This window comes from Hyperolius riggenbachi, chromosome 3 (genome assembly GCF_040937935.1).
Source record: "Hyperolius riggenbachi isolate aHypRig1 chromosome 3, aHypRig1.pri, whole genome shotgun sequence".
Taxonomy (NCBI): Eukaryota; Metazoa; Chordata; class Amphibia; order Anura; family Hyperoliidae; genus Hyperolius; species Hyperolius riggenbachi.
Window position 1 is genome coordinate 42926376 of NC_090648.1, and position 16492 is coordinate 42942867.

General features: G+C 48.6%; 1 protein-coding gene and 1 non-coding gene across 5 annotated transcripts in view; both read left to right on the forward strand.

Moving 5' to 3' along the window:
• The window catches only part of CTC1 (CST telomere replication complex component 1), an 82005-nt gene that overhangs the window by 49212 nt on the left and 16301 nt on the right, over positions 1 to 16492 (forward strand). For all 4 annotated transcript variants that reach the window (XM_068274025.1, XM_068274027.1, XM_068274026.1 and 1 more), the window contains 5 exons: positions 6142 to 6231; positions 11789 to 11890; positions 11970 to 12028; positions 12623 to 12723; positions 12791 to 12953. In XM_068274025.1, the coding sequence (XP_068130126.1) occupies positions 6142 to 6231; positions 11789 to 11890; positions 11970 to 12028; positions 12623 to 12723; positions 12791 to 12953 (515 nt within the window). The remainder of the gene's footprint in view (positions 1 to 6141; positions 6232 to 11788; positions 11891 to 11969; positions 12029 to 12622; positions 12724 to 12790; positions 12954 to 16492) is intronic.
• Positions 7786 to 7859, forward strand: TRNAI-AAU (transfer RNA isoleucine (anticodon AAU)). Its single transcript has one exon. It is a non-coding gene; the product is annotated as a tRNA-Ile (tRNA).

Genomic DNA, 16492 nt, shown 5'->3' on the forward strand with positions numbered 1-16492 from the left:
AATAGCCGTGCTTAGTCCACAAAAATGAAATAAACCAATCAAAATTAGTTACTTGTGCTGCTTCAATAAAGAAGTCCCCGTATTTTTAAAGTCAGATATACATATCTGATTGTGACTGTATATATGATGTGTACACAGGAATCTCTTATATATGTTACGGCCAGAACCCGAAGTTTGGCCACTTCTAGTTCTGGCCGGCCACTTCGGGTTCTGGCCGGCCAATGCGCGAAGTGGCTGCTGCGCTGCGGCCAATGTTAGAAATGGATTGATTCCTCTGACATTAATGTATCTTCTGCGCCGCAGCGCAGCGGCCAAACGTATAACAACTTCGTTAATTTATTGCAATTCAGCCGGCGGCAATGTAACAATTCAAGCCGCCGGCTTTTTTTTTTCTGCCTCTCTCTCTCTCCTCTTATGGGCAGCCGGCGGGGGACACGCGTGTTTCCCCGGGAGTCGTTCGTGGCGCCAGGGCAGCAGAGCGGGGAGGCTGCAGACATCACTTCTGCCAGCACCCGCTCTGCAAGAACGGCAGGATAACCCTGCCGCGACGAACGACTCCGGAGGGGGGACACGCGTGTCCCCGCCGGCTGCCCATAGAAGAGCGAGAGAGGCGGGGGGGGGGGGAGGGGGAGGAGAGAGAGGCAGAGAAAAAGCCGGCGGCTTGAATTGTTACATTGCCGCCGGCTGAATTGCAATAAATTAACGAAGTTGTTATACGTTTGGCCGCTGCGCTGCGGCGCAGAAGATACATTACCCTCAGAGGAATCAATCCATTTCTAACATTGGCTGCAGCGCAGCGGCCACTTCGCGCATTGGCCGGCCAGAACCCGAAGTGGCCGGCCAGAACTAGAAGTGGCCAAACTTCGGGTTCTGGCCGTAACACATATATACTAAATAACATCTATGCTGTAAGTATAAAGCCTGATGTGTAGCTGTGTCACTAATAGAGATGGTCAACGAGATGGAAATAATTCTGCATTGATGCTGATTTATGCAAATGTATGCACTCCCTTTGCTCATGAAATCAAATAATTTGATATGTTGTTAAAATTTGGTTTGGTTACTATGAATTAAAGGGTACCTGAGACGGATGGAAAGTAAAGTTTTATACATACATGGGGCTTCCTCCAGCCCCCTTCAGGCCAATCAGTCCCTCGCTGTCCTCCTCCGCTACCTAGATCTTCTGCTATGAGTCCTGGTAATTCAGCCAGTCAGCGCTGTCCGGCCGCATGCCGCTCCCACGGCCAGGAGCTTTCTGCACCTGCGCAATAGTGCTGCACAGGTGTAGTACGCTCCCGGCGGCGGAGTGTGTGCATTTGCACTACGTCAGACTGGCTCAAGTACCTGGACCCATTGCAGAAGATCCAGGTGGCAGAGGAGGACAGCGAGGGACTGATCAGCCTGAAGGGAGAATGTTGTGCACATTGAACACAGAGGTGTTATCTATCACCCATAAACCTGGTTCAGATTGTGCATGAAGAATGTGTAATAGAGGATGAATCTCCTCATTCCCCTGCAGAGTACTGCACATCACTCTTATATGTACCCACAGTTACATTGCCTAGGGCCTGATAGATGTTCTTTGCTCCTGTCTGTACCTTCTACAAGTACTCTTACCAAGGACTAGTTTTAATTTATGACTAAAAGTAGTAGAGGCAGAAGATCCGCCGGCTAGCCAGGTAACTGGTATTGTTTAAAAGGGAATAAATATGGCAACCTCCATATCCCTCTCACTTCAGTTGTCTTAAAATTCCTAAGCGTTAGCCGTTAAAAGATGTATTTCATGTTACATACTTTCAATCAACAAGATTGTAATATGCAAATTAGAGGAGTCGGAGTCGGTGGAATTCTAACCTGAGCAGTCGGTGAATTTTTGTACCGACTCCACAGTCCTGTGGAGTGGTCCTTTGAAGTGTGCTTGAAGGGACGTGTGGAGTGAAGACATGAACATGGATGTGTAGTACCAATCCTACTCCGTTCTTGCCTGTGTTTCTATATTTCTCAGCAAGTATTGATAACCCAGGGCTATAAATCACAGCCTTTCTCCAGATGAGGGAATTGTACTATTGCACAGTTCTTCCAGATAACGAATCAAATAACCATACAACCTGTGTGTGGCTGGGATGAACAATCCTGACAGGAAGGAACTGATAAGACCATCATTACTCTGTATGGGAGCTGAATAAGCCTAAAGAGCAGGATTGGACATCTGTGAGACTTTATTCTTCAGATGTAGATTTTTAACCCTGAAAGCCAAAAGACTGAAATTCAAGGAAAGCTCTATTTTGAATTAGTTCTATAGCAGGGGTGCCAAACTCAAATACAAAGTGGGCCAAAATTGAGCTCTGGGACCAAGTCACGGGCCAACCTCAATGTCTAGTGGTCACCTCCCTCCCTTATACAGTTCCCTGGTGTCTAGTGGCCCTCCTCTCTCATCTATATACAGGATCTTCTCAAAAAATTAGCATATTGTGATAAAGTTCATTATTTTCTGTAATGTACTGATAAACATTAGACTTTCATATATTTTAGATTCAAATACACACAACTGAAGTAGTTCAAGCCTTTTATTGTTTTAATATTGATGATTTAGGCATACAGCTCATGAAAACCCAAATTTCCTATCTCAAAAAATTAGCATATTTCATCTGACCAATAAAAGAAAAGTGTTTTTAAAACAAAAAAAGTCAACCTTCAAATAATTATGTTCAGTTATGCACTCAATACTTGGTCGGGAATCCTTTTGCAGAAATGACTGCTTCAATGCGGCGTGGCATGGAGGCAATCAGCTGTGGCACTGCTCAGGTGTTATGGAGGCCCAGGATGCTTCGATAGCAGCCTTAAGCTCATCCAGAGTGTTGGGTCTTGCGTCTCTCAACTTGCTCTTCACAATATCCCACAGATTCTCTATGGGGTTTAGGTCAGGAGGGTTGGAAGGCCAATAGAGCACAGTAATACCATGGTCAGTAAACCATTTACCAGTGGTTTTTGTACTGTGAGCAGGTGCCAGGTCGTGCTGAAAAATGAAATCTTCATCTCCACAAAGTTTTTTAGCAGATGGAAGCATGAAGTGCTCCAAAATCTCCTGATAGCTAGCTGCTTTGACCTTGTCCTTGATAAAACACAGTGGACCAACACCAGCAGCTGACATGGCACCCCAGACCATCACTGACTGTGGGTACTTGAAAAATGAAATCTTCATCTCCATAAAGCTTTTCAGCAGATGGAAACATGAACCCACTTTTGAACCAGAAACAGTGGCAGAAGCGCCTGACCTGGGCTACAGAGAAGCAGCACTGGACTGTTGCTCAGTGGTCCAAAGTACTTTTTTCGGATGAAAGCAACATTTGCACGTCATTCGGAAATCAAGGTGCCAGAGTCTGGAGGAAGATTGGGGAGAGTGAAATGCCAAAATGCCTGAAGTCCAGTGTCAAGTACCCACAGTCAGTGATGGTCTGGGGTGCCATGTCAGCTGCTGGTGTTGGTCCACTGTGTTTTATCAAGGACAAGGTCAAAGCAGCTAGCTATCAGGAGATTTTGGAGCACTTCATGCTTCCATCTGCTAAAAAACTTTGTGGAGATGAAGATTTCATTTTTCAGCACGACCTGGCACCTGCTCACAGTACAAAAACCACTGGTAAATGGTTTACTGACCATGGTATTACTGTGCTCTATTGGCCTTCCAACCCTCCTGACCTAAACCCCATAGAGAATCTGTGGGATATTGTGAAGAGCAAGTTGAAAGACGCAAGACCGAACACTCTGGATGAGCTTAAGGCCGCTATCAAAGCATCCTGGGCCTCCATAACACCTGAACAGTGCCACAGGCTGATTGCCTCCATGCCACGCCGCATTGAAGTAGTCATTTCTGCCAAAGGATTCCCGACCAAGTATTGAGTGCATAACTGAACATAATTATTTGAGGGTTGACTTTTTTTGTTTTAAAAACACTTTTCTTTTATTGGTCGGATGAAATATGCTAATTTTTTGAGATAGGAAATTTGGGTTTTCATAAGCTGTATGCCGAAATCATCAATATTAAAACAATAAAATGCTTGAACTACTTCAGTTGTGTGTATTTGAATCTAAAATATATGAAAGTCGAATGTTTATCAGTACATTACAGAAAATAATGAACTTTATCACAATATGCTAATTTTTTGAGAAGATCCTGTAGTTCCCTGGTTATAAATGCTTTCCCCCTCCCCATGTGGCTTTCCTGGTGATCTAGGGCTTACCCTCCAATATAGCTTCTCTGGTGGGCCAAACATATTGCAAAGTGGGAAAACCACCAGAGGGCCAAATATGCCAGAGTTTGACAAAACTGTCGTCTGGCACTAAAGTGAACCTGAAGTGAACATAAGCTGATATAGATCAGCTTATGTTCACTTCAGGTTCACTTTAGTCCTAGACGACAGTTTTGTGTGCTGTGTGATTCAGACACTACTGCAGCCAAAGAGATCAGCCGCACTTTTGGGCAACTGGTATTAACCTCCCCGGCGTTCTATTGAGATCGCCAGGGAGGCTGCGGGAGGGTTTTTTTTTAATTAAAAAAAAACTATTTCATGCAGCCAACTGAAAGTTGGCTGCATGAAAGCCCACTAGAGGGCGCTCCGGAGGCGTAAACAAGGAAGGCCGCAATGAGCAGCCTTCCTTGTTTGGCTTTCCTCGTCGCCATGGCGACGAGCGGAGTGACGTCAGCCGACGTCCTGACGTCAGCCGCCTCCGATCCAGCCCTTAGCGCTGGCCGGAACTTTTTGTTCCGGCTACGCTGGGCTCAGGCGGCTGGGGGGACCCTCTTTCGCCGCTGCTCACGGCGGATCGCCGCAGAGCGGCGGCGATCAGGCAGCACACGCGGCTGGCAAAGTGCCGGCTGCGTGTGCTGCTTTTTGTTTGAGGAAAATCGGCCCAGCAGGGTCTGAGCAGCAGCCTCCGGCGGTGATGGACGAGCTGAGCTCGTCCATACCGCTCAGGAGGTTAAGAGGAAATAAATATGGCAGCCTCCATATTCCACTCTTCAGGTGTCCTTTAAAAGAAAATAAATTGATGAGCTAAGCAATTGTATCTATCCTCCTACTCGTAAAAATGATTTTTAGATATCCCACAGTTTTATGTTATGTTTAGAAACTTAAAAAAGTAGGTGACTTGTTTTGTCTGTGCTCAATGACACAGTCGGTCCTGTGTCTGAGTGCTAAAATATATGAACTATTGACCTTTTTATCGATCCCCTGCCCTCAGAAGCTCAGTTCTCTGCCAGAAAAAAAAGAGCATTTTCATTTGTAACATCCAAGAGGAAGAGAAAATCCCAAATCATCATGCATGGCATCTCTGTGCAGCGTCCCTATCATATTACAGCAGCTGAGAGAGCTACTTATAGGGACACCCAAGGTGAAAATAAACTAATGAAATAAACAATTGTATCTATCCTCCTCCTAAAAATGACTTTTTAAGATATTCCACAGTTTTATTTTATATTTAAATCTGCTTTTTAATTGGTTTTACTATTTTATTGTTTTTGCTCAAAGACACATTCTTTGAAGTATGTCAGAGCTAAAATCTATGAACTACTGATCCTTTTAATCTCTTTCCTGCTCTCAGAAGCCATTTTCTGCTAAGAAAGAGTTTTATAGTTGTAATTTCTTATCAGTGACGGCCACACTGTAGTCTGACCCAGGAACTGTCATGTACATACCTGATGTTTAACTCTTTCAGGCAGAGAAAGAAAAAAAGGAACACAGCATAGTTATTTGTGTGCTAGGCACTGTACATACACATGTCTATCTCATCATGTCACATGTCACCTCGGGTATCCTTTATATGACAAGTGACAGGATGAGATGGACATGTACAGTATGTATGTACAGTGCATAGCACATAAATATGCTGTGCTGCTTTTCTTCTTTCTCTGTCTGAAAGAGTTAATATTCAGGTATGCAACAGACAGTTTTTCTCCAATCGGGACCTGTAGTATCCCTCAGTGATAAGGAATTACAATGATAAAATACTTTTCTTGTCATATGAAAGCAATTCTTTTTTTTTTAATTAAAAAAAAAAGTTAAAATTCTTAATCAAACACAGCCTCTAGAATGACATTCTTGTTGTGATGTTCTATTCATGTGCTTCATTTCCTTATACCTGCAGGTCTTACTGCTTTTCACTGCTTCTTCTGTTCGCTGGTTTCCATTCCTGCATGCCAACAGATGTTATCGTGTCATCGCCACAGAAGAGACTGTAAGCAATAATGCTCCCCCTCCCCTCAATACAGAAATTGGAAAGGCAGGAAATTAAAAAAACATACTTACAGTATAGATAGCCAGCTAAAGGTACCCCCAGTATAGGTAGTCTGTTATAGGTGCTCCCAGTATCGTTAGCCTGGTATAGGTAGCCTTGTATAGGTGCCCCAGTATAGGTAGCCTGGTATAGGCAGCCAGGTATAGGTGCCCCCAGTATAGGTAGCCTGGTATAGGTGCCCCCAGTATAGATAGCCAGGCATAGGTGCTCCCAGTATAGGTTCCCCAGTGTAGTTAGCCTGGTATAGGCAGCCAGGTATAAGTCCCCCCCAGTATAGGTAGCCTGGTATAGGTGCCCCAGTATCGGTAGCCTAGTATAGGTGTTCCCAGTATAGGTAGCCTGGTATAGGCAGCCACGTATAGGTTCCCCCAGTATAGATAGCCTGGTATAGGCAGCCAGGTATACGTGCCCCCAGTATAGGTAGACAAGTATAGGTGCCCCAGTATAGGTAGCCAGGCATAGGTGCTCCCAGTATAGGTTCCCCAGTGTAGTTAGCCTGGTATAGGTGCCCCCAGTATTGGTAGCTAGGTATAGGTGCCCCTAGTATATGTAGCCAAGTATAGGTGCTCCCAATAATAGGTAGCATGGAGGGGGAGCAGCGTGCACACACAGCCACAGGGAAGGGGGGCCCTGCCTCATTTACTTTGGGCCCACCTTTAGCGCTCCCCCTCCAAAAATGACAGCAGCGACCATCAGGCAGGGAACACAGAACTAATCACCTCTTCCGGGTTCCATGCGATAGAGCTCCGGTCTTCTCTGTTGCAGCGCTGCTCACTCTACTTCCTGATTAGAGGAAGTAGAATGAGTGAGCAGCACTGCAACAGAGAAGACTGAAGCTCCATCGAATGGAACCCGGAAGAGGTGATTAGTTCTGTGTTCCCTGCCTGATGGCCGCTGCTGTCATTTCTGGAGGGGGAGCGCTGAGGAACGGGGGGAGGGAGTTAGGGAGGCAGGGACTCAGGCCCCCCTCCCCACATCTGTGTGTGCCGCTGGTCCCCCCTCCTGAGCTGCGCCCTTAAAAACCATCTGCCATTAAAAACACCCCAGAGCCACCAGGCCTCCCCCCCAGGCTGCTCCCCCCGCCCTCTTGCGGCTGCATCCATTGCAGGGGCAGTTGTTATGTTCTTACCTACATAGATTTAATAAGCATGAACACTGAAGATTGTTTTTATATTATTTTACACTACATAGATTTGTAAATATATAATTCATTTTGTATCATTAGTGGTCACCTTTAAGCATCACCCAAACACAAGAGGCATGTCACCCAGCGAGGATCAAGACCCGATCCATCAGATGACATTGCAGAGCTGACACTGTACTACTGACACATCGCTAGTCTGCAGACTAGTGACATGTTCTGTTTCTATGCTGCAAGGGCAAAGAGATGATGGAGCTGCAGGGGGTCAGAGGCTACTATGCACACGGCCGTTATTGGCTGAGTTTCATGCAGCATGCGGCTTTAGTCGGACTGCCTGGCAGTGATGAACAGGTGGCCGGTTAGCTCAGTTGGTTAGAGCGTGGTGCTAATAACGCCAAGGTCGCGGGTTCGATCCCCGTACGGGCCATAGCTTTTCCCTTCCAGAAAACTATTTCACTATTAGGAATTATTTACTTCATTTTCTGTCTGTGTCACCCTGCAAAGTAATACAGAGAATACACAGATAGATCACGGTGACCCAGATACACTAGAAAAGTATAAGGGGCAAGAAGACTCAGCCCTGCAAAGTACATGACTCGTTCCTCCCTTCTCTTAAACTCTGAGCAGTGCAGAAACTATGGAAAGATGCATACCATTTTGAAGCTCTCTTTCTCCTCTTTCCAACGATATATAAACCACCGCCCTACGGCTTTCAGTTTTCGACGTCCTACGCCTTTTAGTTTTCATTTCGTTAAATCGCGAAAACTAAAAGGCGTAGGGCGGCGGTTTATATATCGTTGGAAAGAGGAGAAAGAGAGCTTCAAAATGGTATGCATCTTTCCATAGTTTCTGCACTGCTCGAAGTCCCTTTAAAGTGGACCTGAACTCTGGCACATTACAGAAGGAAAACAGAGAAATGCACCCTGTATGTATTTAGAGAGCTTAGCCTGTCTAAAGGTGCCCATACACTAACTCGATTTCCCGCCGATAGAAAGCAGATTCGATCACTGTGATAGAATCTGCTGTGAAATAAAAAACGCGGACCGATTCCATTGATCTGTCCAGGCGGATAATTTTGCTCGAACGGCAGCGGGTCAGCAGCGCGTCGTTAGCGGCGTTCGATTCGGCCACGACCGACGCAGCCAATAATCTCACCTGTTTCGCTAGCGCGAATTCCCGGGTCCGTGCTGTCCCTTTCTCCGGCTGGCCGCCTTCATCTTCCTGTCCCATCCTGTGACCAGAGGAAGTGCAAACAGTGCAGCGCCCTCTTCTGTTTGAACTTCCCCTTCTCACAGGACGGGACAGGAAGTGACGAGAAGATGAAGAAGGACAGCCGGAGAAAAGGACAGCAGGGACCCGGGGACTCACACCAGCAGAACAGGTAATGTATTGCCGCTGGCGGGGGGAGCAGAGTGACAAGGCAGCGGCAGCTCTACAGATTGTAAATCGATTTCATGCTGAAATCGATTCAAAATCTGTGTGCAGTGTTTAGGCAGCCATTACAGCCCTCTCTGATCAGATTAGATCAGAGAGAGATGTATCTGTTGGTTGATCTGGTGGCAATCGACCAGTGTATGGCTGCCTTAATTCCTCATCTGTGACTAATCACAAGTTGTAATTTGATCTATCTTGTGTCACCTAACTGCCACAGCAGAGCAGCTAATTTGTAAACACAGGATGTTAACAATATGTCTGCTTTCATGAAAACAGGAAGTTGACACACTTCAGATTTATTGCAGGATTTGTATCAGCTGTAACAAAGAGTTAAGGTCCGCTTTTAAGGACAACTGCAACGAGAGGGATGCCATATTTGTTTCCTTTTAAACAATACCAGTTGCCTGGCAGCCCTGCTGGTCTCATTGGCTGCAGTAGTGTCTGAATAACACCAGAAACAAGCATTCTTGTCAGATCTGTAAAGATTGACAGAAACACCTGATCTGCTGCATGCCTGTTCAGGGTCTATGGCGAAAAGTATTAGAGGCAGAGGATCAGCAGGATAGCCAGGCAACTGGTATTGCTTAAAAGGAAATAAATATGGCAGCCTTCAATTCCCTCTTGTTACAGTTGTCCTTTAATTTCACCCTGCAGGAGGAGGGACAGACTCACAGCTCCCTTCTGTGTCAGCCTGCAGGAGGAGGGACAGACTCACAGCTCCCTTCTGCCTGTGTCACCCTGCAGAGGGAGGGACAGACTCGCAGCTCCCTTCTGTCTGTGTCACCCTGCAGGAGGAGGGGCAGGCTCACAGCTCCCTTCTGTCTGTGTCACCCTGCAGCGGGAGGGGCAGACTCACAGCTCCCTTCTGTCTGTGTCACCCTGCAGGAGGAGGGGCAGGCTCACAGCTCCCTTCTGTCTGTGTCACCCTGCAGGGGGAGGGGCAGACTCACAGCTCCCTTCTGCCTGTGTCACACTGCAGAGGGAGGGGCAGGCTCACAGCTCCCTTCTGCCTGTGTCACCCTGCAGGAGGAGGGGCAGGCTCACAGCTCCCTTCTGTCTGTGTCTCCCTGCAGGAGGAGGGGCAGACTCACAGCTCCCTTCTGTCTGTGTCTCCCTGCAAGAGGAGGGGCAGACTCACAGCTCCATTCTGTCTGTGTCACCCTGCAGGAGGAGGGGCAGGCTCACAGCTCCCTTCTGTCTGTGTCACCCTGCAGGAGGAGGGGCAGGCTCACAGCTCCCTTCTGTCTGTGTCACCCTGCAGGAGGAGGGGCAGGCTCACAGCTCCCTTCTGTCTGTGTCACCCTGCAGGAGGAGGGGCAGACTCACAGCTCCCTTCTGCCTGTGTCACCCTGCAGAGGGAGGGGCAGGCTCACAGCTCCCTTCTGCCTGTGTCACCCTGCAGGAGGAGGGGCAGACTCACAGCTCCCTTCTGTCTGTGTCTCCCTGCAAGAGGAGGGGCAGACTCACAGCTCCATTCTGTCTGTGTCACCCTGCAGGAGGAGGGGCAGACTCACAGCTCCCTTCTGTCTGTGTCAGGGCTGGTTCAGACGGATGCTTGCGGAGCGTTTACCGCAAGCGTTCGGAACGTCGCGGTAAACGTTCCGATTCAAGTGAATGGGAGCGTTTACACCGAGCTTTTGCGCGCTTTTACCCGAACGCGGCGTTCATGTCCCGATTTTCGCGAGCGTTCGGGCTGCCCCTGGAAGCGACATGTTGCTTCCAGGGAGCGGCCAACCGCGACGGCTAATGTTCCCCTAGGGGAAGAAAAAAACGTGACCGCATCACGACGCGACCGAAGGCTACTGAAAGCCTGACCGCGCAGCCGCCGCAACGCCCCCAGACGCGACGCCACACAGACGTCCGTCTGAACCAGCCCTTACCCTGCAGGAGGAGGGGCAGACTCGTCTCACAACTCCCTTCTGTCTGTCACCCTGAAGGAGGAGGGGCAGTCTCACAGCTCCCTTCTGTCTGTCACCCTGAAGGAGGAGGGGCAGTCTCACAGCTCCCTTCTGTCTGTGTCACCCTGCAGGAGGAGGGGCAGTCTCACAGCTCCCTTCTGTCTGTCACCCTGCAGGAGGAGGGACAGACTCACAGCTCCCTTCTGTCTGTCACCCTGCAGGAGGAGGGGCAGACTCACAGCTCCCTTCTGTCTGTTTCACCCTGCAGGAGGAGGGGCAGGCTCACAGCTCCCTTCTGTCTGTGTCACCCTGCAGGAGGAGGCACAGACTCACATCTCCCTTCTGTCTGTGTCACCCTGCAGGAGGAGGGGCAGGCTCACAGCTCCCTTTTGTCTGTGTCACCCTGCAGGAGGAGGGGCAGGCTCACAGCTCCCTTCTGTCTGTGTCTCCCTGCAGGAGGAGGGGCAGACTCACAGCTCCATTCTGTCTGTGTCACCCTGCAGGAGGAGGGGCAGGCTCACAGCTCCCTTCTGTCTGTGTCACCCTGCAGGGGGAGGGACAGACTCGCAGCTCCCTTCTGCCTGTGTCACCCTGCAGGAGGAGGGGAAGACTCACAGCTCCCTTCTGTCTGTGTCACCCTGCAGGAGGAGGGGCAGACTCGCAGCTCCCTTCTGCCTGCGTAACCCTGCAGGAGGAGGGGCAGATTCATAGCTCCCTCCTGCCTGTGTCACCCTGCAGGAGGAGGGGCAGACTCGCAGCTCCCTTCTCCCTGCGTAACCCTGCAGGAGGAGGGGCAGATTCATAGCTCCCTCCTGTCTGTGTCACCCTGCAGGAGGAGGGACAGACTCGCAGCTCCCTTCTGTCTGTGTCACCCTGCAGGAGGAGGGGCAGACTCACAGCTCCCTTCTGTCTGTGTCACCCTGCAGGAGGAGGAGGGGCAGACTCACAGCTCCCTTCTGTCTGTGTCACCCTGCAGGAGGAGGAGGGGCAGACTCACAGCTCCCTTCTGTTGTGTAATTTGCAGGATTCAGGAATATTTGACTCCCTGTCAGAGTCTCCTGTGGATATGCCGTCCGGTCCTCGGTGTCTGAAGATCCCTGGTAATTGGATACTGGAAGATACAGAGGTAAATAATAGATAGATATCCTCAGAGTTGTGTCTCTGGTATCTGCACTGTACATTAGTTGTGTTTCCTGTCTACACAGAGTGAGGAGTCTGCAGACTGTGCTGAGAGCTGTTCCATAGAGAAAGCAGTGAAGGGCAGGTAAGCTACATGTGCAGCTACAGTGAATCATCCTTGCCTAAATAAAACTGGTGGAGGAGCCCCGATGATGAAAAACAGCTACAAACTACTATATAGGTGAGAAGTGTAACGTCACCTTCTCAGAAGGACAAACCAGTAATCAATGGAACAGATATTTATTCATGCACTATAGACAACACGTTTCACGGGTCTCGGCCCGCTTCATCAGGTCAATACAAGTGCCTGAAATGTAGGCAGTCACGTGTGTGAACGCCTGTAATGGCCGCACGCAGTGTGTGATCTCTACTCAGTGAGGTAGTCGCAGCAGCGTGACAGGTGAGCTTTACAATACTTGGGCACCGGTGGGGACATTAACATTTGGGGGGCGGCCAGGTGGGCGGAATTGGCGGCATTGCAAGGCTGATACATTTTATGCTGATCGGAAATCGGCCTGCAGTGTGTGGGCAGCCAACAGATCTCTCTCCAATCAGATTTGATCAGAGATCTGTCTCTTGGTCGGTCTGCCCCATACATCAGTGGGAACCTTGTGTCTTTAGTGTGATATTGCTCATTATATACCCTGTGATTGCTGACCGCCTGGTGGTGTTTCTGCAGCCCGGCTGGCTCCTTGGTGTCGGTGATCGGTGTGGTGTCGTCCCGCTCCATGTGTAACACGCAGAGCATGTGTACACTGCCGTTCCACACACGCCCTCCTGGTAAGCCTGGCTTCTCTCCTCCTCCAGCAGAGCCGCTTCAGAGCTGATCCCACTGATCTCTCCACAGATTCTTTCCTGCCGCCTGGAGTCTCCATCAAGGTGATCCTGACTGAAGCTACCGGCCAATCAGCAGCAGCGGTCTATCTAGAGCTGTATCTGGGGCCCTATCCTCTAGGGCTGCTGCCAGGGGCCACAGTGTTCATACGGGGACTGGAGAAGAGAGTTGCAAGGTACATAGCTCCCAACTGTCTCTCTTTTGGAACCAAACCCCTCTGTCCCCCTTTCTTCCTCATTTGTCCCTCTTTCATGTCTGATGTACAGATCTGTGTAGATATTGTATATGTATTTTACTCTAAACTTTGTATCCCCATCCTTTTAATTAATGTATGTAACGATTGTGGAATTCTCTCAGTGATCAGCGCACAGGACGTGCGCTGACACTGCGGAAATCCTCCACAAGCGTATAATTTGAGGGAACCCAGCAAAAGGTGCAATGCACCTGTAGAGGGAAATTCCTGTCGGCAGGTGGGGCTGTGGAGTGCAGAGGAACAGCTCCTCTGCCCTACCACACACGCCAGACAGGAATTGTACGAAGGGAAGAAACGCAGGGCAAGATAGCCCTGAAACAGAGAGAGTAAAGCGACAGAGTGTATGTGTGTCCACCAATCTAGTCGCCACCCTGCGACAATGAACACACAACCATGAAGATCAGGTGAGAAGGCAATCGCAGGAGATGGCGATTGCTAACAGCGACACAAGACAGAATAAGCACAGAGGAGGAATGTATGTGTGTGCACCAATCTAGTCGCCAACCTGCGACGGTGGACACACAATAAAGGAAACTGAGTGAGAACGCAATCGCCTGAGAAGCGATTGCGAATGAGATTGAGCAAAGGGACAGATTGTATGTGTGTGCACCAAACTAGTCGCCAACCCGCGACGGTGCATACACAACAGCAGATATGAAGAAGGAACGCAATCGCGAGAGAGGCAATTGCCATAGGTGACACAAGGCTACAGCAAGGCAGAGCACGAGAGTAGCAAAGGCACAGCAAATAATACAATGAGAAGATAAGGAAAATAACAAACGCTAACTAAACGCGAACACCGCACTCATTCGCAACAGCGAACATGTTTTCTGCGTGGTCTCCGCGTGATAAGCACAACAGAGACAAGCACGCCTAACTAACCACCGACAGACAAACATGAAACAGAGGACACAAGCGCTTGCTTAACGGTTACCTCACCGAGCCTCCTGCAAGCGTTCGTAGACAAGACAGATACACGAAAACAGGAATAAGTGAGAGATAGGATCCACAGCACTAGCGCAAGGCGAGTGCGATCCAGGCAAGACAGATCAGAAGGGGCTACCAGCAACAACCGCTGTTCCGGTTAGCACCCAGACACACAGAACGATCTCCTGTCGACCACCGCTGGGACAGGACAATCGTAACAGACAAACAAACAGATATGCAATCCTAACTGCACTAGGGAACCTGCCTAGTGCAGTCCCAGGAATTACTCTGAGCTAATCTTTAAACAATGAGCAAGGCTGACACTCCAGGAGTGTTTCACAGGACTAACCCTTATGACCAGCGACTTACTGTGGAATCACATGGTGTATATATATAGAGCAAGCCTACAAAGGATGCGGCTAGGCAATCTGCAAACGTATGCAAATTCCTCAGCAGCAAGCTGCAAAACTGACAAAAGGTCTCTCGTCCAGAGACCTGCAGAATGCAGACCTGAACAGTGGTCAAAAAGGCCAGGCAGCTGAGTGGATCATTACAATGTATTTCTTATTTTCAAATGTTAATATGAAGGAAAATGAGCCAGGACAGAAAGGACCAGTGTGGTTTGAATTATAAAACATATTTTCCTATAAAATCTTTATGGCATGACTAGGGGTGTGTCAGAGGTGTGGTCATGGGGTGTGGATTAAGTGTCCCTCTTTCTTATCTCAACAAGTTGGGAGGTATGGCCAGGTATTCTATATAGCAGTGCATTCTGGGACCTGTTGTGCCTCTGCAACTTTTGTTGTAAACCCCGAATCCTCAAACTTCATTTTCCCATAATCCACCTGGCATGTCAGTATCCCATAATCCCCCTGGCAAATTACTTTCCAATAAACACGCTGGCCAATTAACTTCCCATAATCCCGCTGGTCAATCACTTCCCCAAACCCCATAATCCCTCTGGCATGTCACTTTTTCGTGCTCCCTTTGGCTTGTCATTATCCCATAATTCTCCAGGCTTGTCATTTTCTCATAATTTCCCCTGCCTTAAAATTTTCCCATAATCCCCCTGGTTTGTAATTTTCCCATAATTCCTCTGGTATATCACTTTCCCTTAATCTGTTCTCTCCTAGCTCTCTGTTTGGTGTACAGGTCACAGTAGGAAGAAGCAGTGTAACAGTTGGAAATGACTTGGTCAGAAGCACCATTATTAACCCCTTCCAGCAGCAGTAACTTGGGCTGTGGAGTCGAAGCAATTTTGGGTACCTGGAGTCGAAGTCGGTAGTTTCGTAAACTGAGGAGTCGGATGATTTTTGTACCCACTCTATGGCCCTGGCAGAAACTTGGGCACGGTACACACCTGTCACCTTCAACTCTTGTCACCCCAATCTGACATGCAATCATTTCAGGCACAGATCCTTATGCAGCGGTAGAAAGCAATTCCTATTAATACCATTTGTAGGGATCTGGCAGTGTACAGCTATATGATGCTGGGCATACACAGAGCGATCCGGCGGGTCGATTAGCCGCTTTATCGATTCCCGCTCGTCCCCGCGGGCGCTTCCTTATCTTCCGCTCGATTCCCCTCTATTGTCCGCCCGCAGGGATCGAGCGGGGAATCGATCTGCGCGGTGATCAGACCTGTCGGAAATTATCAATCGAGCCATCACCAGCTCGATTGATAAGGAAGTATCGACCCGTGTATGCCCAGCATGAGCCAATCCAACCAAGAGGGGTATAAAAAGAAAAGATAGAAACAAAATAGATGAGGTTTGCAGCCATCACATAGAAAGTGCTATGCCTATGTAGATCGCTGTGCAGAGCTTGCTCTGGTCACATCTGCCTGACCTGCCCTAATAGGTGTAATTGGATTGGGGGAGGGACAAGCAGGAGACAGCTGCAGGAGACCACAGCAGGGATACAGCTCTATAGTTCTAACCCCTCCACAGCGCTGCAGAGCGAGTGCGCAGGACAGCTGCACATTTTTCAAGCAGGGGATTTCTGTTTTCCTATTATTTGCACTGATGAAGAGACCTGGATGGGCTTTGAAACATTGGCATTTGTTTTTGAAGAATAAAGATTACATCGCAGTTAGGAGTTTCCAGCTTGATCATTGACTGTTCATGGATCTGTTCACCACCAGCCAATCAGGGGATACCTGTACTCACACCGAGTGGTGACCTGTAATGATCATGAACAATCGTTTTAAAGCGGACCTGAACTCAGAACTTCATCTCTGCGCTAAAAGATACACAACGGCATAATAACCTTTATGGAAAAACATTACTTTGTTATAGCTGATACAAATTCTGCAATAAATCTGTAGTGTGTCTACTTCCTGCTTGCATGGAAGCAGACATAGGGTTAACAGCATGGTGGCATTGTGGTTAGCGCTCTCGCCTTGCAGCGCTTGGTCCCTGGTTCGAATCCCAGCCAGGTCAACATCTGCAAGGAGTTTGTATGTTCTCTCTGTGTCTGTGCGTTTTTCCTCCGGGTACTCTGGTTTCCTCCCACACCCCAAAAACATATAGATA